Genomic DNA, 23,092 nt, shown 5'->3' on the forward strand with positions numbered 1-23,092 from the left:
CAGAGAAACACAAGGACAGGGAGCAGGACAGGGCAACACAGACAGATAAAAAAGGGCCAGGGACGCAGCACGAAGGGAAAGACAAAAAGAAGAGACAGGCAGCAGGGCACAGATAGAGGTAAAAAGGCCTGGGCTGGGCAGCAGGGCAGAGATGGAGACCAAAAAGCAGCTTTGGGCTGCAGGACAGAGATGGAGTGAGAAATGAAAGTGACAGGGAGCAGGAGAGAGTGACAGAGAGAGTGGAAAAACTACAGAGGGAGCAGGACAGCAAAACAGAGCGGGGGACAGACAGGGAGAAGGGCAGAGAAACAGAGAGGGAATGAGAGGGGCAGGGAGCAGGACAGAGAGCTGGAGCAGGAAGGGAAAATGAGATGGGCAGCAGAACAAAGGGAAGGAGAGACAAAGACAGGGGCAGGGAGCAGGACAAAGGGGTGGAAGGAGAAAAAGTAGTAATGGTTCAGGACTGAGATGAAAAAACAAATGAAAAATACACCGGGACTGGGATGGAGTGACAGAGAAAGGGCAAAGGAACAGGGGGCGGGACAGCACTGAAGGAATAAACAACTGTGGTGGGCAGTGGGACAGAGAGATGGAGAGAGGAAAAACAGAGCAAGAGAGAGAGGAAAGAAGGGGCAGCAGCTGGACAGGGGGATACGGTGAGAAAAGATGGGACCGGGAACAGAACAGAAAGGAAAGAAAAAAAAGGACAAAAAGACAGCAAGAGGGGAAAATGCACAATCAAGCAATCAGGTCAAGAAGCCGACACCGGGGGGGCAGCAGCTGGGGAGAAACCGGGGACACCAGAGACCCTGATGAAGACTCTCGAGTACCAAGGATGGACTTCAGCAAAGTTATGGCGGGGTTATGGAAATAATTTATGTTTGATGCATTAACTAAGCAGGAGAAACAAATGAATATGCAATAGGTGTATGTAAGAAATACCAAGAAGTGCGAATCACACACACGCTCGATCAGAGCAGCAATCTTGCGAGTGTCCGGCGCTGTAACAAAAGTGCTGCTTTTACCACTTTCCAAACCGTGTTAAAGAACCTTTTTGCCGACTTTTCGGTACCATTTCCCCCCGCCCAGGAGAACAAGGCCAGAGCAGCCCACGCACACCTGAGCCAGATGCAGCAACAACATCCCCAGGGCCCCAGTTGCAGGAAAAAGGGCCCCAGGGCTGGGCCGGGGGCTGCTCAGCCTTGGGGCAGCTCCACGGGCGCCACGGCAAAGCTCAGCCTGGCCGCCCGCAGAGCCGCCGCGTCCTCAGCCTGGGCTGCGCCGCCATTGGGCGGGAGGGCTGTCAGTCTCCTCCCCTGAGGTGATCCTGGATCTGATTGGCTGCCTTAGAGGTCACTCCCCCCACAGTGCCCGCCCTGCCTGAGGTAATGTTTCCTGTGATTGGCCGGCTGGGATTTCTCGTTTCCCCCACTACCAAGTGATGGGTCAGACCACTTGTCAATCATCCATGTGCTGCACTCCCGCCAGCTGTGATTGGTGCAGCCAGCACGGCCCGCCCCTGAACGCTACCCAGCTCGGTCAGCTCTCACCACCTTTCCTGCAGGCCTCAAAGCTGGATTGGCTGGTTACCTATCAATCACATGACTTGCCCCGCCTCCTCAAATGCCATTGGCTGTCCTGGGTCCCCTGACTCCCCATAGACTTCCGGTCGGTTGTTGCCAGGCAACGAGCTCCACCTAAACATGAAACTGTGGGCCCTGATCAGAGGCCGTGGGTGATAAAAGACACGTTGGGACCCCGAACATGAGGATTTGGGCCCCAAGAAGGAGGCTCTGGGCACTCAAAAGGACGGGCAGATGCTGCAGGTGGCGCCTTGGGCCCTGAACACGAGGGGACCCTCTTGGTTCCCACCCGAGCTGGGTTTGGTGCCCGTGACCCCACGGAACAGACACCTGTGCTGTCCGGAGTGGCCACGGAACAGACGGAGCCCAAAGCCACGGACTCCATGAGCTCAACGGGGAGTTGTGACATTTTATGGACGTTTCACAGGGCGGCCCGTGGGCTGAGGGCAACTGTGTGTGTGTGACATCAAAGGGTGGGCAGGGGAGCGGTGGTTGGTGAGGACGTATTGGATCGTGTGGGACCTGAGCCTGACGCCCACGGGGTGGAACAAGGGCTGGAGAAAGGACCGTCGTGTTGAACCCCAGCCGGTAACTGAGCCCACGCAGCCGCTCGCTCCCTCCCCGCAGCGGGACGGTGGAGAGAACCGGAAGGGTAACAGTGAGAACACTTGTGGGTTGAGTTAAAAACAGTTTAATAATTGGAATTTAAAAAAATAGACCAAAGATTTAAAAATGACATTTAAAAAATTGAAATTAAAATATGCAGTAATAAAAATTATACCTATGATAATGAAAAAGAAAATACCAAAGAGAAGGCATCATAGAATCATAAATTGTCCTGAGTTGGAAGAGACACACAAGGATCACCGGTTCCAACTCCTGTCCCTGCCCAGGACACCCCACAGTTCACACCGTGTGTCTGAGGACGTTGTCCAGTCTCTTCTTGAACACTGTCAGGTTGGGGCCGTGACACCTCCCTGGGGAGCCTGTTCCAGTGTCCAGCACCTCTGGGTGAAGAACCTTTTCCTCATGTCCAACTGACCCTCCCCTGGCACATCCTCCTGACATTCCCTCGGGTTCTGTCACTGGTCACTAAGGAGAAGAGTTCGGTTCCTGCCCCTCCAGCTCCTCTTGTGAGGAAGATGTAGACCGCCAAGAGATCTCAGTCTCCTCCAGGCTGAACAAACCCAGTGACTTCAGCTGCTCCTCATATGCCGTCCCCTCCAAACCCTTCCCTGACTTCGTAGCCTCTTCTGGACACTCTCCAGCAGCTTTATCTCCTGTTTATCCTGTGTCCCCAGCCCTGCACACAGTGAATGCTCCAGGTGAGGCCGCCCCAGCGCAGAGCAGAGCGGGACAATCCCCTCCCTGCCCCGCTGGCCGTGCTGTGCTGGATGCACCAGGACACGGGTCCCTCTTGGCTCCAGGGACACTGGTGGCTCATGTTCAACTTGCCATTGACCAGAACCCCCAGATCCCTCACCGCAGAGCTGCTCTCCAGCATCTCGTCCCCCAGTCTGTCTTTAGAGCCAGGGTTGCCGTGTCCCAGGTGCAAAATGGTACCCCCAGAATATCTCACAGCATTTGTGCTTACTTGGGCTCATCTCGCCTCATGTACATGACATTCATTCTCACATCTCATTTGTACAATGCAAACATGGACTTCTGACACACTCATTCAGTGTCTTTCCATGGAGGGAGAAAGAACCTCTCTGAGCTGGGGTGAGAGGCCAGTGCTGGAGATGGAGGTTGTGAGGGATTGGTCCTTGATGATTGGGGCAGATTGCATTGGGGGTCCAGTGCACATGGCACAGCCCAGACCCTGCTCTGCTGGTCCTGCAGGTCTCTGGCAGGAGGCCTGGCTGTGAGAGGACACTGCTGTGTGCCCAGCCCTGCACACACGCACGGTTTAGCTGTGCCCTGGTGTTTTAATTTCCAGGCAAGTTTCTCAGAAGGTTCTTGAGAAAAAGTTTGAATGAAGACCTAAGCCTTTCACCTTTCTCGTGGAAAGGCTGTTCTGAGGCCAGCTCTGTCACAGCAGTGCCCATTGCCTGTCCCTGCCTGCGCTCACAGGACTCACACACAGCAGGACGGTGACCAGGCTGCCAGAGCACTCAGGCCTTGCACCAACACAAGGGATGAGAAGGAGAGTGTGGGAGTGGAACGAGAACAGCTCTGGAAGGCCAAGTGCTGGTGCTCCCTGGCAGGGCTGCCAGGCTGGACTCTTTTCCCCTCCACCCATGCACAGGAACTGTCCCTGCAGCTCCCAACACAACTTGGTGAAAGGATCTCAGTAAAAACTAGAGTCTGTGAGGCCTTTTAATTTGTTTAAACACAGATACAGCAAAGCTGCTCATTTACACAGCCCCTCAGTAAACAAAGAAGACAGTGAATTGGAAAGGGGATAACAATATTATCAAGTGAAAAACCACAAGCGGCAACATAAAATACAGAAAACGGGCTGGGCTTGCAACAATTTACACTGTAACTGTTATGCAGAAGATGATGGGCAGTTTACTGCTTCAGAAAATAATCCAGTCATCAGTTTCCTCAGAGCACCCTTGAGCTCCTGGTTCCTCATGCTGTAGATGAGGGGGTTCACTGCTGGAGGCACCAAAGAGTACAGAACAGACACCACCAGATCCAGGGATGGGGAAGAGATGGAGGGGGGCTTCAGGTAGGCAAATGCACCAGTGCTGACAAACAGGGAGACCACGGCCAGGTGAGGGAGGCACGTGGAAAAGGCTTTGTGCCGTCCCTGCTCAGAGGGGATCCTCAGCACGGCCCTGAAGACCTGCACATAGGACAGCACAATGAAAACAAAACACACAAATACTACTAATATACCAAGTGCAAGAAGCCCAGCTTCCCTGATGTAGGCATCTGAGCAGGAGAGCTTGAGGATCTGGGGGATTTCACAGAAGAACTGGTCCAGGGCATTGCCCTTGCACAGTGGCAGTGAAAATGTATTGGCCGTGTGCAGCAGAGCACTGAGAAACCCAGTGGCCCAGGCAGCTGCTGCCATGTGGACACAAGCTCTGCTGCCCAGGAGGGTCCCATAGTGCAGGGGTTTGCAGATGGCAACGTAGCGGTCGTAGGACATGATTGTGAGAAGAAAATACTCTGTTGAAATGGAAAAGACAAACAAGAATAGCTTTGCAACACATCCTGTGTAGGAGATGGCCCTGGTGTCCCACAGAGAGTTGGCCATGGACTTGGGGACAGTGGTGGAGGTGGAGCCCAGGTCGAGGAGGGCGAGGTTGAGCAGGAAGAAGTACATGGGGGTGTGCAGGTGCTGGTCACAGGCTATGGTGGTGATGATGAGGCCGTTGCCCAGGAGGGCAGCCAGGTAGATGCCCAGGAAGAGCCAGAAGTGCAAAAGCTGCAGCTCCCGTGTGTCTGAGAACGCCAGGAGGAGGAACTGGGTGATGGAGCTGCTGTTGGACATTTGCTGGCTCTGGGCATGGACACTGTCAGAGGAGGGAATGAAAGTAACACGTTAGGGGAGACTTCTCTGAGCAAAATCAAAGCCATTTCTCACACACCCTCCCCTGCTCCACACCCCCTTGTCCTTTTCCAGACCTTCCTTCAGCTCCGTGGCTGAGCCCTGGGTGGTGCTGGCTGGAGGTGCCGTGAGGAGCAGGGCCTGTGCCCGCTGGCTGCCCAGGAGTCAGCCCTGCTCTGCAGCAGGGGGTCATGGCAACGGGGGCAGGGGCCAGTCCTGGGGTTCAAAGTTGTCATCTGAAACTGCTGCTGGTGAAGAAGGGCCTTTCAGCATGTGCTCTATCACCGAGAATGAAACAGGACGGTAAAATGAATTTTGAAATGTTTGGGTTTTTACAGCTTCACTGAGTTACAGAGTGTTAGACATTGGAACAGACGTTGAAAGATCATCTAGTCCAATCCTGAAATTCCCCTGGAGAGTGTTCTTGGGTGTCATAAACCCTCAGCATTTCTGCTGCGCTCAGGGAGAACAGAGCGAGTCCTGCAAGGCAAGAGAATGCCTGTGTGTCAGTGCAGAGTGAGGGCAGCTGCTCTGTCCCTCTGTCTTGCTTCAGCTGCCCTGGGCTGGCACCTTGCTGAGATGAAGGCTGATCACACTCCCATGTTACCCTGAAAAGCCACCAGGCACTGCTGAGAGCAGAAGGATGCACCTCAGGCCACAACATGACTAACCCTTTCCCAAGGTCTTAGTACCCCACATTTACTCCAGAACACACATGGCTCCTTCCCCAGCCCCACAGACTGCATTGCCCACACCCCACAGGGCAGAGGAAAGCTGGGACACATGTTCCCATGGACACAGCTGCAGGAAAGGACCCACAAGATCAGGCTGTGACTGCAGCTGAAACGCCCATCCCCAGAGAGCCTGACAGCAAGAACCAGGTCACAACAGCAGTGACCCAGAGCAGTGGAGCAAGAAGGAAAATGCGGTGAGGGTGGGTGTGAGAGAGGCCAGGGCAGAGGCAGCCGGGCACTCAGACAGCGTCACCCTTCCCCAGCTGTGCAGCCACCTCCCACACACCAGCATTGCCGGGCAGCTGCTCTCAGCCCCTGTGCTCTGCAGAGGGAACTGGAGCTCTGGCTGCACAGGAGCTGCTTCATGCCTTGGAGCCCCCGGCCCTGAGGGCAGAGGCTTTGCTGGGTGGGAGAGGAGGTGAGGGGGCTGCTCACAGGAGGGATCTGCACTGTGGGGGATCACAGGGAGTTTTCCGTGTTTTGCCTCCTATAACAATTCCGGGTTTAGTTTCCTCTAATTTCTGATCATTTCCCTGCTGCCTGGAGATTCTCCCCCTGGGAGGTCTTGCCATGTGTCATGTCTTTTCCCTGTCAGTGCTCACATACTCCATCCCACCCTCTGTGCCCTCACCCTGGCTCTGCAGATCCCCTGCCTGTTCAAAGGGCACTGCCTGGGGGCATCTTCCTGTTTGCAGCTTGGAAAACAAGACAAATCAGACTAAAGCTGAGGAGTCCAGCAAAGGTGATGCAGGTGCTGTCCACAGCCAGAGGAGTGGGGAAGGGATGTTATGAGCCTTCTGGCAGATGTACTCATTGCTCAAAGTTGCCATTCAGGACTCTCACTGACTTCTTTAAGAATGAGGGCTCATTTTCATTTTATCCTTTTCTGCTCCTCTCAAACCTTGGGATAGGAAACTGAAAAGACAGGCCCAGAAAAGCTTCTTATGTGTCTGGTAATCCTTGCATTGATCTTCTCCTTGAGGCATCTACTTGGAAAAAGTCCTGGGGGTGATCTGGAGCTGTGAGCAGCCCTGAATCACACAACTCCCTCTCCACAGCACAAGCTCCCTTCCTGCCCTCATAGGGGTCACTCCTTCCTCCCACAGCACCATGGGGATCTCCCTGGGCAGGCTGAGCACTGACCCTGGCAGGCGGCAGAGTCCCTGCCCCGGCACAGCCCTGGGGTGAAGGGACCCTGCTGTGCAGGACAGCCCTGGGCACCCCTGGGTTCTCACCTGACTTAACAGCTGTTCAACATTGCTTGAACAAGAGGCCCCTCCTTACAGATCCCACAAATTGGGCCTATGCTAACTTTAGGAGAGGTCTCCAGGAGCTACAGCTGCATTGCCCTGCACCCAGAGACTTACCATGGCAAGGGCTGCAAAGATTTCTCCTCCAGTGAGCTCTCAGTCATCCTCCCAGTCCTGACCACCTTTAATCTCTCTCTGCCTTGCCCGTCTCCCTGAGATCCCCAGGCAGAGCCCTCAGCCCTGCTGTGCTTTGCAGAGGAGCTGCTCCTGGGCAGAGCTGTCTCTCTGCAGCGCTGCCGCTTGCCATGAGCTCCCTCTGTCCCAGGAGCCCAGCCCAGCTCAGCAGCACAGGAGCAGTCCAAGGCGCTTTAATGACCCCTCTGGTGGCTTTGGCGCTGAGTCCATGAACCTCAGACACAGAGAGGAAGTTGAAGAAACCTCTCAAGAAGTCAAAGTCTCATTCAAACTCCAAAGTTTCTTATAATGTTAATGGGTTCCACTGAGGAACACTACTGAGGAACTGACCCCAGCGTCTGGTTAGAGAAGGAAACTGGAGGCGGAGACGACAGGTCAGGAAAAACAAGGTGAAGGTCTCTCTGATGATCAGGAAACCTGGATGTGTTTCATTAACCAAAGGGCCAAGCCCTGACCCGCATCCCCTGCAACATCACATCCTGTCCCTCCCACGTTGCCCAGGGCTCTTCCTGGGACTCTGCGATGTGGGGCAAGGCCAAGGGCAGGATTATGGTCCAACACCTCCCAGGTTCCTGGCTGGGGACAAGGAGGCCATGAGGCCCCTGTGCTGTAAGGACAAGGTGTCTCCTCACAGGCATCAGTGGTGGAGACAACAGCCAAAGCTAAGGGGAGAAGGAGCTCATGTCTGGTGGGGGCTTTCAGCCTCTTTACATCCCTTGATCATCTCCACGACAGCCTGTGCTATGCTGTGGCATCACCTGCACCTCTTTCCCTGCAGGCTGGAGACATCCCCCCTGCTGCCCCACCTTGCTCTTGTCTGAGCATCTTCCTTCCTTTGCTGGTATCTCTCCATCCTCCCCAGCTGTTCCTTGAAGCACAAAGCCTTGGGCTGATGCAGACTGCCTCTGGGTGACCTGCTCCACCACAGCACTGCCCTTCCAGTCACATACCTTTCTCTGCATGTCCAGCTGGAACCACCAAAGCTAAACTTTGTGGCATTATTTCTTTCTCAAGCTCTTTCCCACTATGAAGAAAACCTCCACCATCTCTGAAACCACCCTTCAAGCACTCTCAGGCTATTCCTACACTGCTGCAGCCTCCCCAGCGCTGCTGGGCCAAAGCAGCCCAGGTCCCTCAGCATCCCACACCATGTGCACAAGGTCCTGAACCCTGCCTTGGCAGAGCCCTACACTCTCCAGTTCCTCCCTAGCTCTCCAAACTGGGAAGCCGCACACTGGCACACACCCGTGTGCGTGGGGTCACACCAGTGCTGAACCGAATGGGATGAGAACTCCAGGTGTCTGGGTCCCCACGCTCCTCCTAATGCAGCCCCGTGTGCAGCTGCCTTGTTCATGGTGAGCGTGCAGCACGGGCTTGTGTGGCGGCCCTTGTAGTGCCCAGGCCCTTCTCCTCAGGGTCCCTGCTCAGCGTGTCAGGTCCTGGTCTGTCCTGATGGATGGGCTTATTCTCCTGCCCCCATAAAGCTTTTTCAGAGCTTTGTGATGGCGGAATCCCAGATTTTCTCAAGGTCTGGACCCTCCTTGGAGTGAAGCTCCATTTGTGGTCATCTCTTGATGTTTACATGCAGATGGCTTATCCTGATGAGGGTGTCTCTCCAAAGATAACAGCATGAGGAGTTTCAGGGCACTACAAACAGCCCCTCCTGGAGAAACTGGGGGGTCTTGGAGGTCTGGTGCTCATAATGCCAGAGGTCTGGACTCCAAGGGGAAGTTGCCCTTTATGTGAGGGAGCAGCAGGAATGTGTGGAGTTCTGCCTAGGGACAGAGAATATCAGCTGAGAGCTGAGGAGTGAGCATGAGAGGGCAGAACAACATGAGTAAAGTTGTAGTGGGTGGACATCAGCTACAGACTCACTGATGAGGAAGAGGAATTAGATGAGGCCTCCTTCAGACACATGAAAGAAGCCTCATGTTTGCAGGGCCGTTTCCTCACAGCAGACCTAAGATATCTCAATATCTGCAAGGTACCAGCCATGCAGAAGGGGTTTGGAACTCATTGACAACATCTTCCTGACACGGGTGACTGAGGAGTCAGTGATGTGAGGTGCCCTGTGGGACTTCCCACCTACAAACCAGAAATCACAGAATCACAGAATGTTAGGGATTGAAGGGACCTCGAAAGATCATCTAGTCCAATCCCCCTGCCAGAGCAGGAACACCTAGGTGAGGTTACACAGGAAGGCGTCCAGGCGGGTTTTGAATGTCTCCAGAGAAGGAGAACCCACAGCCTCCCTGGGCAGCCTGTTCCAGTGTTCCGTCACCCTCACTGAGAAGAAGTTTCTTCTCAAATTTAAGTGGAACCTCTTGTGTTCCAGCTTGAACCCATTACCCCTTGTCTTACTGTTGGTCGTCACTGAGAAGAGCCTGGCTCCATCCTCGTGACACCCACCCTTTATATATTTATAAACATTGATGAGGTCACCCCTCAGTCTCCTCTTCTCCAAGCTAAAGAGACCCAGCTCCCTCAGCCTTTCCTCATAAGGGAGACGCTCCACTCCCTTAATCATCTTTGTGGCCCTGCGCTGGACTCTCTCCAGCAGTTCCCTGTCCTTCTTGAACTGAGGGGCCCAGAACTGCACACAATATTCCAGATGAGGTCTCACCAGGGCAGAGTAGAGGGGAAGGAGAATCTCTCTCGACCTACTAACCACCCCCCTTCTAATACACCCCAGGATGCCATTGGCCTTCTTGGCCACAAGGGCACAGTGCTGGCTCATGGTCATCCTGCTGTCCACCAGGACCCCCAGGTCCCTTTCCCCTACACTGCTCTCTAATAGGTCATTCCCCAACCTGTACTGGAACCTGGGGTTGTTCCTGCCCAGATGCAAGACTCTACATTTTCCCTTGTTATATTTCATTAAATTTTTCCCCGCCCAACTCTCTAGCCTATCCAGATCTCACTGGATGGCAACACAGCCCTCTGCCGTGTCAGCCACTCCTCCCAGCTTGGTGTCATCAGCAAACTTGCTGATAGTACACTCAATTCCCTCATCCAAGTCATTGATGAATATATTGAATAGTATTGGTCCCAGAACTGACCCTTGAGGCACTCCAGTAGATACTGGCCTCCAACCAGACTCTGCCACATTGATCACGACTCTCTGGCTTCTCTCCTTCAGCCAGTTTGCAGTCCACCTCACTACCTGATCATCCAGTCCACACTTCCTCAGTTTTGCCGTGAGGATGCTGTGGGAGACGGTGTCAAATGCTTTGCTGAAGTCAAGGTAGACCACATCTACTGCTCTGCCATCGTCAATCCACCTTGTTACGTCTTGATAAAAGGGTAAGAGGTTGGTCAAACACGACTTGCCCTTGGTAAAGCCATGTTGACTGTCCCTGATGGCCCTCTTATCCTTGATAAGAGTTATCCAGAAAGAGTTGGTCAGGGATGTAGCAGTCAGGGATGAGAAAGGAGAGCTGAGGCTCCTGGAAGATGATAGCAAGGCAAAGAGCAGGATTTCAGGAGAGCAGGCTTTGGCCTGCTGAGGGACTTACTTGGGTCCTACGGGATATGACCTTGGTGTCTGCAGTGTTTTTTCTCTCATGTTTCCTCTCTCCTCTCTCCCACCTGCTGTTGTGCAGTGTTTTTTGCCCTTTCTCAAATACAATATCACAGAGGTGCTGTCAGCATCACTGAGTGGCTCAGATTTGTCAAGGAGTGGGTCCATCTTGGAGCCAGCTGAAATCGGCTCTGTCTGACGTTGGTCAAACCCCTGTTGTCTTCTCAGAGAGGTGACAACTGTAGCACAGCCACACTCAGCCCAGTTCCAAGACTTGGCCATGTAAACCCAAGACAGGGTGACAACGTGTTGGATTTTACAAACTCCTTGACCATGAAGAAGAAAGGGAAAAGATGTTCTATCAGCAACCGGAGGAAGTCTCCAGTCAATGAGCAGGTTCCTATGGGGAACTGTAATTGCCCTGGCATTCACTGGCCAGGCAAAGCGGCAGGTGCCAACAGTCCAGAGGATCTTGGGCCAAGTTCTTAACATGGCTGCCTGGTGGGTCAACAAGGGTGATGCTCACCTGGATCTGGAATTGGCAAACAAGGCAGAGCTGGTCGAGGATGTGAACATCAGTGTCCACCTTGGCTGGTGTGACTAGAAACAGTGGGGTCCCAGGCACCAGAGGGGAGGGAGGAAGGCCAGCAGCAGAGCACAGGCTGGTGGGCTCCAGAGGAGAAGACTTTGACATGACTGGGGGCGCTGATAGAGGTGGTGCCAGGGAAGCAGCTCTGAAGGCTGAAGGAGCTCAGGAAATCTGACAGGCCTTACAGGACAGCCTGCTCTAAGAACGGGAATGATCTCTCTGAGCACCTAAAAGAAGTAGCATTTATCTTGTGAGGCTGCTCGTCTGAAATGACGGAGCTCCAGGGGAAAAAGGCAACACACAGAATGTGGGAGCGTGTCAAGCTGTAAAGCAGGAATTTAGAAACATTTTCCATTGATGTGGCGATGATGCCACAGCTGCCCTGGACTTGAAACCTGTAGGGGAGGATGAGTGCAGCCAGATGAGCTGACACTGCTTCCTTACAGTAAAATAATCAACCAGGGTAACATGGACCTGCTGCTGGACTTTGTAAGAGTAGAAGCAGACAGGACTGAGGTACTTCACAGCTTCTTTGCCTCCATCTTCACCAGCAAGGTCTCCTGGGGCTTTGTTCCTGAAGGCAGGAGTCTGGAGAACAGCCAGGAGTGGATGGGGCTCAAGTCAGGGGTTACCTGAGAAACTCAGACACCATGACAGAAAAGGAAATGGGTCATTTCACCAGCTCCCTGAACACAAGTATCGCTGTGCTGTGGCACCTGACATTCCCAGGAACACCCACTTCTTGGTCCAGAGGAGTGTGACTCCTCTTGAGCTGTCCTTGCCTGTCTCCTCATTCATGTGGTGATTTAGGCACCCACTTTTCTGACATCTTCAATCTTCATCAGGAGACGCTCCAGATCAATATGAACAGGAGACTGCTGAGACCACCTGTTCTGGAAAGGGAGGGAAGGACAAGCAGGGAAGGAAACAGAAGAAATACTGGTTTATTGCTGTTTATTATGGAAATGGTCTCTGTTTGGCTGTTCCTGAAATCTCTCTCATCACCCACACCAGACTTGAAGCCTTTTGGAAAATGATGTAGAGAGGCTTGGATTGTCAGAGAATTTTAGATGTTATTGAGCCCTCTGCTGCCATAATCCTGAACTGCAGCTACTGAAAGAATGAACAAGCCCAAGTCAACTAATTGCTTTTGATTTGCTTCACAGCCCGAAGCACCACATGGGTCAGGAGACAAGTCGGGATACCCAATGAGGACTCACATGCTCTGCACTTACAGTTCAGGTGTTCACTGGAATCTCAGCAGACATGGCATGCTGATATCTGGGTTCAAGGAGCACCGTCTCCATTTCTGTAATGTAATTAACAAGGTGGGCAGTTCTTTCTGGAAGGGTATTAGGACAGCAAAAAAGAAGACATTGGGTTTGGGCAAATGCAAAGGGATGCAAATGTTGTGGTCAGAGCTGTTCGGGGGCACTTATAAAGTAGCCCTGCACCTCATGTGAATTGTTCCTGTGGTCAGGGAGAACCTGAAAGCTCTCCCTAAATTGAAAACATGAAGGGGATGAAAGGACAGCCTCATTCAGGCTGGATGGGACCTCACGAGGTGTCTTGACCAACCTCCTGCTCAAAGCAGGGTCACACGAGATTACTCAGGGCTTTATCCAAACACATCTTGGACACTTTCTGGGGTAGAGTGGGTGTGCACTCCTGGGAAACAGCTTCCAGTGCTTGACTGTCCTCAGGATTGGGAAGTTTCTCCCCTTCTATAGCACCTTTCCAAGCCCAACCATCCAGATTGTTTTTACCCATCTGCTTGCACACTGACACAAACCATAATAGCCTACCTCGGACACAATAATATTGTGGGGCATGATGCTGAATGCCTTGCTGACTGCCAGGTAACAGACCACCACTACTCTCCCCACATCCTGCAACCCTGTCCTTTCCTCACAGGAAGCAAAGAGGATGGACAGACACAACCTGCCCTGGGTAAACCCCGTCACCTTCTCTTCCAGACACCCAGAAATGGGGTCCCAGTGGACATGTTCAGGGGCACAGCCCTTAGTTCTCCTTCTCACCCATTGGCCATTTTTGAAAAGTGCACACAATGTGTGAGACCTGCCAGTGGTCAGGGAGTCCCCCCAGTCTCCATGAGCTTTCCAAGAAAGTGGAGAGTGGCCTCACTGTGATATGGTCCTGCTGTCTCAGCTCCTGGGATGCTGCCCCTCCTGTCCCGTAGACTGGAAAGGATTGTGTTAGTTCCAGTGACCCCTGACTTGATCCCCATCCACTGCTGGTTGTTCTCCTCCAGATTCCTGTCTCAAGTCACAGAGGCCTGGGAGGCAGCAATTTCTCAGAAGAAAGATACTTCCTTTGAGAGTGCTGGTAGGAAATATATTTTGCTGTGTAGCTGGACACAATTATGTATTTTACTATATGTTTACCAACACATTAATATATTTTTTTCCTTATGATCACAAAGAAAGACAGATAACACAGATCTGTTGAGATCACTGTCAACATGGCCATCTGAAAAGAGAACCTTTCAATTAACCTTCTGATCCTTCTTTCGTCCATCAGAAAAGAGTGGCCAACAGCTTCGAGCATGACTCACTCTGTGCCAAGAGTAAAAAGAGGCATTGACAGGCAGTGGATTTTTTGGCACCTTTGACTCTGTGCAAGACACAAGGATTATCTTTCTTAATGCTCTAGGCTTTTGTAGGATAGAAATCTAGAGAACATTTTTAAAAAAATGAAGGGAAAAAGAAACCAAATGAAAGATGTAGAGTGAAGGAAATGTCTTCTTGCAACTTTAAGCATCAAATATTGTTGGTGTTGTAATTCTCCTTTCTTTGTTTGGAATACTTTAAATATCAATGTTTTCCCATGAGATCAAAAGGAGACTTTTCAGGCTGTGCATTAAGAGCAAGTGGAGAACTTCTGATCTTCCACAAGATTTGCCTTCTCAGCACTCTCTCTGTTAGGCTGTGCATCTGATCTCCTTCATTCTTCAGGTATTTCCTCCTGCACTAACTAAACTGACCATATCTGAAGTACCATTTCCAGCAACTGATCTGCACACAAGCAATTACAATTGCTCTCTGGATTTCCCTTCCTCCTACTCATTGATCACTCAGACACTTGTCAACAATTCAGTTGCTGCTTTCAGCTTCAAGGAGTTAAAAGCTTCCTTGTCTTTCAGTAATTTACCTAATTCTGTCTTTAGCCAACTCTTTTGTTGCCTTTATTTTATAATTTCCTTTCTGTCTAAAACATTTCTTGCATGCTTATGCCTTGGAGAGAGTGAACGTCATTGGTGGCAGTTTGTCCTTGGCATACAGTTGAGAAGTGTGTTTTCTTTTAATCATGAATCTTATCAGTTTTATTGTGTTTGTTCAAAAGAAAAGAAAAGTCCCTCTTTGCCTGTGTGCAGCCAGGTCTCTAAGGAGAGCGGGTGGGAGCTGGTGCGAAGGAGCTGGAACATCCAGCTGCAGATGGCAGTGGAGAAGTCTGGTGTAAGGAAAAGGGATACAAGTCCCAGGTGGCCTATGAGAGAAACGATGGGGTTGGGGAGGTGAGGAGCAAGGTTGTCCACACGGTGTCAGACCTCAAGGGACAGCTTCTCCAACCAGTCCAGACCTCCTTGGGAGAGACGTTGGATCAATATCAGATAATGCTGCAATCGCCTCTTCTCCACATTGAAAAACAATAAACTATACCCTTTAACAACAACAACAACAAAAAAGTCATTTTTATTAGGAGGTTTTTGAAATCACTCATCGTAACTACAGTAGGAAACCTCTCTAATTAACTGTACAAGACTAGAAGGAAATTACAAGAAGAGACATGGTTTCTTAGAGCTTTCTTTAGTGTAATGAGCCCCATGGTGCAGTTGGTGCTGAATCCTTGAACCTCAGGTGCTGAGAGGAGATTGCACAAACCTTTCCAGAAGTCAAAGTCAGAAGAAAAAAGTACTAAGTACCTTGAAGTATTAATGAGTTCCATTGAGGGCAAGTAACAGCAAAGCCTCCCCAGGGACTCCTTAGAGCAGAGAATTGGAGGCCATGATGGCAGATAAACAAAGGGAAATGTGCAGGCAGCTGAGGTGCTGAGAAAACCCTGGTTTTGTCTGATGAAGCAGAGAGGCCAAGGCCTGACCCCCAGCCCCTGGGAAGGCAGATCCTGTCCCTCACCCATTGCTCAGGGCTCTTCCTGGGGCAGGGGGATGTGGGCTGTGTGATGCTGAGTGAAGGACAGTGGTGTGACAGTTCCCAGCCTTACTGGGGTGTGCCAGGAGGCCACGAGGTGCCTCAGTGCCTGAGGACAACATGGCTCCTCATAGGCCTTGGTGGCAGAGATGATTGCCATAGCCAAGGGGACAAAGACTTGGGTTCTCTTGGCGACATCCAGCTTTGACAGTGCCCTTTGCCATCTCCACCACAGGTTGTCCTCCACTGTCCCACAGCTGCTTCTGTTTCCCTGCAGGCTCTAGACACCCATGTCGCTTCCTCCCCTTGCTCTCACTCTGGTATTTCCATACATTGACTGATGTGTCTCCACTCTCACGCTCTGTTCCTCGAAACACAAGGAGGTGGACTGATCTCATGCTCCTTCTGGATGATTTCTCGTACAACAGCACTACCCTTTGAGTGACATTTCTTCCTCCTCATGTCCAGTCTCCACGTTCCAAGCTGCTCTGTGTGGCAGCTTTTCTCTCCTCTGCTGTGGAAAGGAGGACCATGAAAACTACTGACCTGTCAGCCTCTGACCTGTGCCTGGGAAGGTCATGGAACAGATCCTCCTAGAAGCTGTGCTAAGGTACAAGGAGGACAGGGAGGTGATTTGAGACAGCCAGCACGGCGTCACCAAGGGCAGGTCCTGCCTGACTAACCCAGTGGCCTTCTCCGATGGAGTAACTACATCAGTGGACAAGAAAGGGCTATGGATGTCACCTAGCTGGACTTCTATAAAGCCTTTGACACGGTCCCTCACAACATGCTTCTCTCTACATTGGAGAGATATGGATTTGATGGCTGGACTGTTTGGTAGGTGAGGAACTGTCTCAATGGTTGCATCCAGAGAGCGGCACAATGTCTGGATGGACACTGGTGACAAGTGGCGTCCCTCAGGGGTCCGTACTGGGATCAGTACTGTTTAATATCTTCATCAATGACATAGTGGAATCAAGTGCACCCTCAGCAAGTTTGCAGATGTCAGAAAACTAAGTGGTGTTGCTGATACACCTGAGGGACAGAAGGCCATCCAGAGAGACCTGGATAAGCTTGAGAAGTGGACGCATGTGAATCTCCCGAGGTTCAACAAGACCAAACGCAAGGTCCTGCACCTGGGTTGGGGCAACCCCCGGTATCCGTACAGGCTGGGGATGAAGGGATTGAGAGCAGCCCTGACGAGAAGGACTTGGGGATACTGGTGAGTGAAAGGCTGGACAGGAGCCGGCAATGTGCGCTTGCAGCCCAGAAGGCCAATCATATCTTGGGCTGCATCCGAAGGAGCATGACCAGCAGGTCAAGGGAGGGGATTCTGGCCCTCTGCTCCACGCTGGTGAGACCCCACCCCGAGTCCTGCGTCCAGCTCTGGAGCCCTCAGTACAGGAAAGACACGGACCTGTTGGAGAGGGGCAGAGCAGGGTCACCAAGATGATCAGAGAGATGGAACAGCCCTTATTGCTGCCTTTCTGTACTTAAAAGAGGACAATAAGAATGATGGGACAGACTTTTTAGCAGGGCATGTTGTGACAGAACAAGGGGTCATGGTTTTTGAACTAGAACAGGAGAGATAAAGGCCAGACATGAGGAAGAAATTTTTTACAATGAGGAAGATGAAATAACAGCACTGATTGCCCAGAGAGGTGGTGGATGCCCCATCCCTGGAGACATCCCAGGCCAGGCTGGATGGACTCTGAGCAACCTGAGCTGGTTGAATATGTCCCTGCTCATGGGAGGGGGATAGGACTAGATGACCTTTCAAGCTCCCTTCCAACACTCTCTATGATTCTATGATTCCTACCTCCAAGGAAAGCTCCACCATCTGGGAAATCACACTTCAAGCATAGAATCATAGAATCATTTGAGTTGGAAGAGACCATTAAGATCATCGAGTCCAACCATAACCTAACTCTAGCACTAAACCATGTCCCTAAGAACCTCATCTATACATCTTTTAGACACCTCCAGGAATGGTGACTCAACCGCTTCCCGGGGCAGCCTGTTCCACTGCTTCACAAGCTTTTCCATGACAAAATGTTTCCTAACATCAATTCTGAACCTTTTCTGGCACAGGCTGAGGTTGTTTCCTCTCATCCTATCACTTGCTACTCAGGAGAAGACCAACACCCTCCATGCAACAACCTCCTTTCGGACAGCTGTAGAGAGTGAGAAGGTCTCCCCTCAGCCTCCTTTTCTCCAGGCTAAACACCCCCGGGTCCCTCAGCTCCTGATATCCAGTCTCCACCTTCCAAGTTGCACTTTGTGACTCTTTTCTCTCTCCTGCTCTTTCCCATTGCCAAGAAAAGCTCAACCATTCTCTAACTTACCCTTCAAGCAGAGAATCCAACCTGTTAGGCTTCTTGTGGTCTTTCAGCTGCCCAGAGAGAAGGAACCTCACCATGAGCTCCTAAATCCCAGGACTGCTGCTGGCGTTTCAGCTTTTCTGACAGACGCAACCATGTTCCTGCGGCTGTCCCGTCATGTACTCAGGTGGGATGGAAATGACGACCCTTCTCCAAGGCCTCTGCCTGGGTAGGGCCTGTGGGCACTTTGGCAGAAGTACCTTCCCAGGTGACACTAGTAACTGGCTGCACAGAGGACTTTGTACCACTGATGAATTTTGGGCTTGATCATGCAGCCAACCTCCTACCCAGCATCCATTTCTTCAGCCCAGTCAGCACCACTCTGGCCAGGAGACCATGTCTGAGGCCTTGTAAACTCCCTGTACACAACATGCCTTTCTTTCCCTTGTGCATCTGGGTTCAGCAATCCCTTCCTTGTCCTTCACATTCCTAGAAATGGCTGCAGGAGGACGTGTCCCATCCCCTTCCCAGGGATGGAGGTAGGCTGGCCAGCCTGTTATTCTCCCAGTTCTTGTTACTGCCCTTCACGAAGATGGGTTTGAGGTTTGCCTCTTCCAAGGACCCCAGAACTTCTGATTTTACTGTTCTCATGAGAGCACAATCCCGCATCATAGTCAAGGGTGACGTAGCAGACAGCAGCACTTGCAATGTGCCTGTCCAAGGCAGCTGAGATGAGTCACACTGGGCCAGTGGGGTTTGTTCCTCGAGTGAAACACAGAAATCACAGAATCACAGGATGTCAGGGATTGGAAGGGACCTCAAAAGATCATCTAGTCCAATCCTCTCGCTGGAGCAGGAACACCCAGATGAGGTTACACAGGAGTGTGTCCAGGCGGGTTTTGAATGTGTCCAGAGAGGGAGACTCCACAACCTCCCTGGGCAGCCTGTTCCAGTGTTCTGTTACCCTCATTGAGAAGAAGTTTCTTCTCAAATTTAAGTGGAACCTCTTGTGTTCCAGCTTGAACCCATTACCCCTTGTCTTACTGTTGGTTGTCACTGAGAAGAGCCTGGCTCCATCCTTGTGACACCCACCCTTTATACATTTATAAACATTGATGAGGTCACCCCTCAGTCTCCTCTTCTCCAAGATAAAGAGACCCAGCTCCCTCAGCCTTTCCTCAAAAGGGAGACGGTCCACTCCCTTAATCATCTTCGTGGCTGCGCTGGACTCTCTCCAGCAGTTCCCTGTCCTTCTTGAACTGAGGGGCCCAGAACTGGACACAATATTCCAGATGAGGTCTCACCAGGGCAGAGTAGAGGGGAAGGAGAACCTCTCTCGACCTACTAACCACCCCCCTTCTAATACACCCCAGGATGCCATTGGCCTTCTTGGCCACAAGGGCACAGTGCTGGCTCATGGTCACCCTGCTGTCCCCAGGACCCCCAGGTCCCTTTCCCCTATACTGCTCTCTAATAGGTCATTCCCCAGCCTATACTGGAACCTGGGGTTGTTCCTGGCCAGATGTAAGACTCTACATTTTCCCTTGTTATATTTCATTAAATTTTTCCCTGCCCAACTCTCCAACCTGTCCAGATCTCGCTGGATGGCAGCACAGCCTTCTGGCGTGTCAGCCACTCCTCCCAGCTTGGTGTCATCAGCAAACTTGCTGATAGTACACTCAATTCCCTCATCCAAGTCGTTGATGAATATATTGAATAACACTGGTTCCATAATACTGCTCACGTACATGAGGTGCATGCTCACATCTCCTCTGTACAATGCAAACATGGACTGCTGATCTGCTCATTCAGGAACAATTTCTCCAAGCTGGTGTGACAGTCCAGGGCTGGAAATAGTGGCTGTGAGGACCAGTCCATGACAATTACCCTGGGGCAGCTTCCTCAGGGTGTCCAGTGCACAGGGGCAGAGACCAGACCCTGCTCTGCTGGTCCTGCAGGTCTCTGGCAGGAGGCCTGGCTGTGAGAGGACACTGCTGAATGCCCCAAACCTGCAGGCCTACAGTTTTTCGCTTTTTCAATCTCTCAGTCAGTGTAATGGGAATGTTCTTGAGAGAAACTTTGTAGGAAGACATAAACCTTCAGGCCCTGCCCTGAGGAGATCACCTTGCCATCTGGAAAGGCTGTTCTGAGGCCAGCTCTGTCACAGCAGTGCCCATTGCCTGTCCCTGCCTGCGCTCACAGGACTCACACACAGCAGGACGGTGACCAGGCTGCCAGAGCACTCAGGCCTTGCACCAACACAAGCGATGAGAAGGAGAGTGTGGGAGTGGAACGAGAACAGCTCTGGAAGGCCAAGCGCTGGTGCTCCCTGGCAGGGCTGCCAGGCTGGACTCTTTTCCTCTCCTCCCATGCACACAGGAATTTTTTCTGAACCTCCAAAAAGGCCTTAGAGGAAGGATATAGTGAAAAACAAGTTACTACAGGAATGTTTATTTTGTTTAGGAGACAAGACTAGCACGGCTCCTCATTTACACAGGCAGTGGCTATAAAAGAAAAGCAGAGAGAGAATTAGAAAGGGCATGACAACATTATCACAAAAAAAACCCCAACCAATAACAGAAAATCCAGGTGACAGGCTGGGCCTGCAATTAGCTACATTAAAACTCTTATGTAGAAGCAGATGGGCAGTTTATTGCTTCAGAAAACAATAAGATATGAGTTTCCACAGGGCACCCTTGAGCTCCTGGTTCCTCATGCTGTAGATGAGGGGGTTCACTGCTGGAGGCACCACTGTGTACAGGACAGACACCACCAGATCCAGAGATGGGGAGGAGATGGAGGGGGGCTTCAGGTAGACAACCATGGCGGTGCTGACAAACAGGGAGACCACGGCCAGGTGAGGGAGGCACGTGGAAAAGGCTTTGTGCCGTCCCTGCTCAGAGGGGATCCTCAGCACGGCCCTGAAGATCTGCACATAGGACACCACAATGAAAACAAAACAGCCAAAAGTTAAACAGACACTAACTACAAGAAGCCAAACTTCCCTGATGTAGGCATCTGAGCAGGAGAGCTTGAGGATCTGGGGGATTTCACAGAAGAACTGGCCCAGGGCATTGCCCTTGCAGAGCGGCAGTGAAAATGTACTGACTGCGTGCAGCAGAGCAGTGAGAAACCCAGTGGCCCAGGCAGCTGCTGCCATGTGGACACAAGCTCTGCTGCCCAGGAGGGTCCCGTAGTGCAGGGGTTTGCAGATGGCAACGTAGCGGTCGTAGGACATGATGGTAAGCATAGAATACTCTGCTGTGAATAAGAAGATAGAGAAAAAGATCTGTGCAGCACATCCTGCGTAGGAGATGGCCCTGGTGTCCCAGAGGGAGTTTGCCATAGATTTGGGGAGAATGGTGGAGATGGAGCCCAGGTCGAGGAGGGCGAGGTTGAGCAGGAAGAAGTACATGGGGGTGTGCAGGTGCTGGTCACAGGCTATGGTGGTGATGATGAGGCCGTTGCCCAGGAGGGCAGCCAGGTAGATGCCCAGGAAGAGCCAGAAGTGCAAGAGCTGCAGCTCCCGTGTGTCTGTGAATGCCAGGAGGAGGAACTGGGTGATGGAGCTGCTGTTGGACATTTGCTGCCTCTGGGCATGGACACTGTCAGAGGAGGTAATGAAAGTAACACGTTAGGGGAGACTTCTCTGAGCAAAATCAAAGCCATTTCTCACACACCCTCCCCTGCTCCACACCCCTTGTCCTTTTCCAGACCTTCCTTCAGCTCCGTGGCTGAGCCCTGGGTGGTGCTGGCTGGAGGTGCCGTGAGGAGCAGGGCCTGTGCCCGCTGGCTGCCCAGGAGTCAGCCCTGCTCTGCAGCAGGGGATCATGGAACGGGGGGCAGGGACCAGTCCTGGGGTTCAAACTTGTCATCTAAAACTGCCTATGCTGAAGAAGGGCCTGTCAGCATCTGCACTGTCCCCAACAATGAAACAGGACGGTAAAATGAAATTTGAAATGTTTGGGTTTTTTATAGCTTCACAGAATCACAGAATGTTAGGCAGTGGAACGGACCTTGAAAGATCATCTAGTCCAATCCTGAAATTCCCCTGGAGAGTGTTCTTGGGTGTCAGAAACCCTCAGCATTTCTACTGCACTCAGGGAGAACAGTGCGAGTCCTGCAAGGCAAGAGGATGCCTGTGGGTCAGTGCAGAGTGAGGGCAGCTGCTCTGTCCCTCTGTCTTGCTCCAGCTGCCCTGGGCTGGCACCTTTCTGAGATGGAGGCTGATCACACTGCCGTGTTTCCATGAAAATCCACCAGGCACTGCTGAGAGCAGAGGTTTGCAGGTTGGAAAAAAGGACAGGTCAGCCTAAGGCTGATGGGTTCAGCAGATGTGATGCTGCTGCTGTCCATGGGCAGAGGAGTGGCTGAAGGGATGTTCCGAGGCTTCTGGCAGATGTGCTGATCACTCAGAGTTGCAGTTCAGGAGTCTCAGTGACTTGTTAAAACTTGAGAGCTCATTTTGCATTTATCCTCTCCTACACCTGCCTTTCCACTAACCTTGGAATAGGAAACTGAAAGGACAGACTCAGGAAAGCTTCTTATCTTAAGAGTAATATCTGTAACCAAGCAGCAGAAGGACCCTGCCCTGCCAGGGGTCGCTCCTTCCCCCCACAGCTTCTCCCCTCAGTGTTGTTGGGATCTCCCCGGGCAGGCTGAGCGCTGACCCTGGCAGGCGGCAGAGTCCCTGCCCCGGCACAGCCCTGGGGTGCAGGGACCCTGCTCTGCAGGACAGCCCTGGGCACCCCTGCCTGCACATTTGCATTTACACCCCACAGCCATCCTTGGGAGAACGCAGCATTCATGTCTTGTCACTCTGACAGTGCAGAAGGCAATCCCTGCTCTGCAGCACATCCTCCTCCTCTGATCAGACAATCTCTGAGAGTTGTACTTACATCTCTTGCAGGCTCTGCAATGTGACAGCTTTCTGAGATCCTACCAAGATTTGCAGATGCATGCCCTGCAGCCACAGGCTTAATATCTGAGAAGATTTTTCTCCAAGTGAGCTCTCATCTGTCCTCCCACTCCAGACTGTGTTTCCCCTCTCTGTGCCTGTCTCCTGTCCCCTCGGTGCTGCAGGCAGAGCCCTCAGCCCTGCTGCGCTTTGCAGAGGAGCTGCTCCTGGGCAGAGCTGTCTCTCTGCAGCGCTGCCGCTTGCCATGAGCTCCCTCTGTCCCAGGAGCCCAGCCCAGCTCAGCAGCACAGGAGCAGCCATGATGTCCC

The 23,092-nt window shown here is 52.0% G+C and overlaps 2 protein-coding genes across 2 annotated transcripts; both read right to left on the reverse strand.

Annotated features, from left to right (window-relative positions):
* Positions 1–4,125: 4,125 nt before the first annotated feature.
* On the reverse strand, positions 4,126–5,031 carry LOC135999799 (olfactory receptor 14J1-like; the record flags this gene model as incomplete). Its single annotated transcript, XM_065653373.1, has 1 exon — positions 4,126–5,031. A coding segment is annotated over exon 1 (906 nt), but the record flags the coding sequence as incomplete, so codon positions are not given.
* A 15,485-nt stretch (positions 5,032–20,516) lies between these two features.
* LOC135999798 (olfactory receptor 14J1-like) lies at positions 20,517–21,449 on the reverse strand. The gene has a single exon (XM_065653372.1). The coding sequence runs from the start codon at positions 21,447–21,449 to the stop codon at positions 20,517–20,519; it is 933 nt and encodes a 310-aa protein (XP_065509444.1).
* Positions 21,450–23,092: the final 1,643 nt, after the last annotated feature.

Source organism: Caloenas nicobarica, chromosome 30 (assembly GCF_036013445.1).
Source record: "Caloenas nicobarica isolate bCalNic1 chromosome 30, bCalNic1.hap1, whole genome shotgun sequence".
Taxonomy (NCBI): domain Eukaryota; kingdom Metazoa; phylum Chordata; class Aves; order Columbiformes; family Columbidae; genus Caloenas; species Caloenas nicobarica.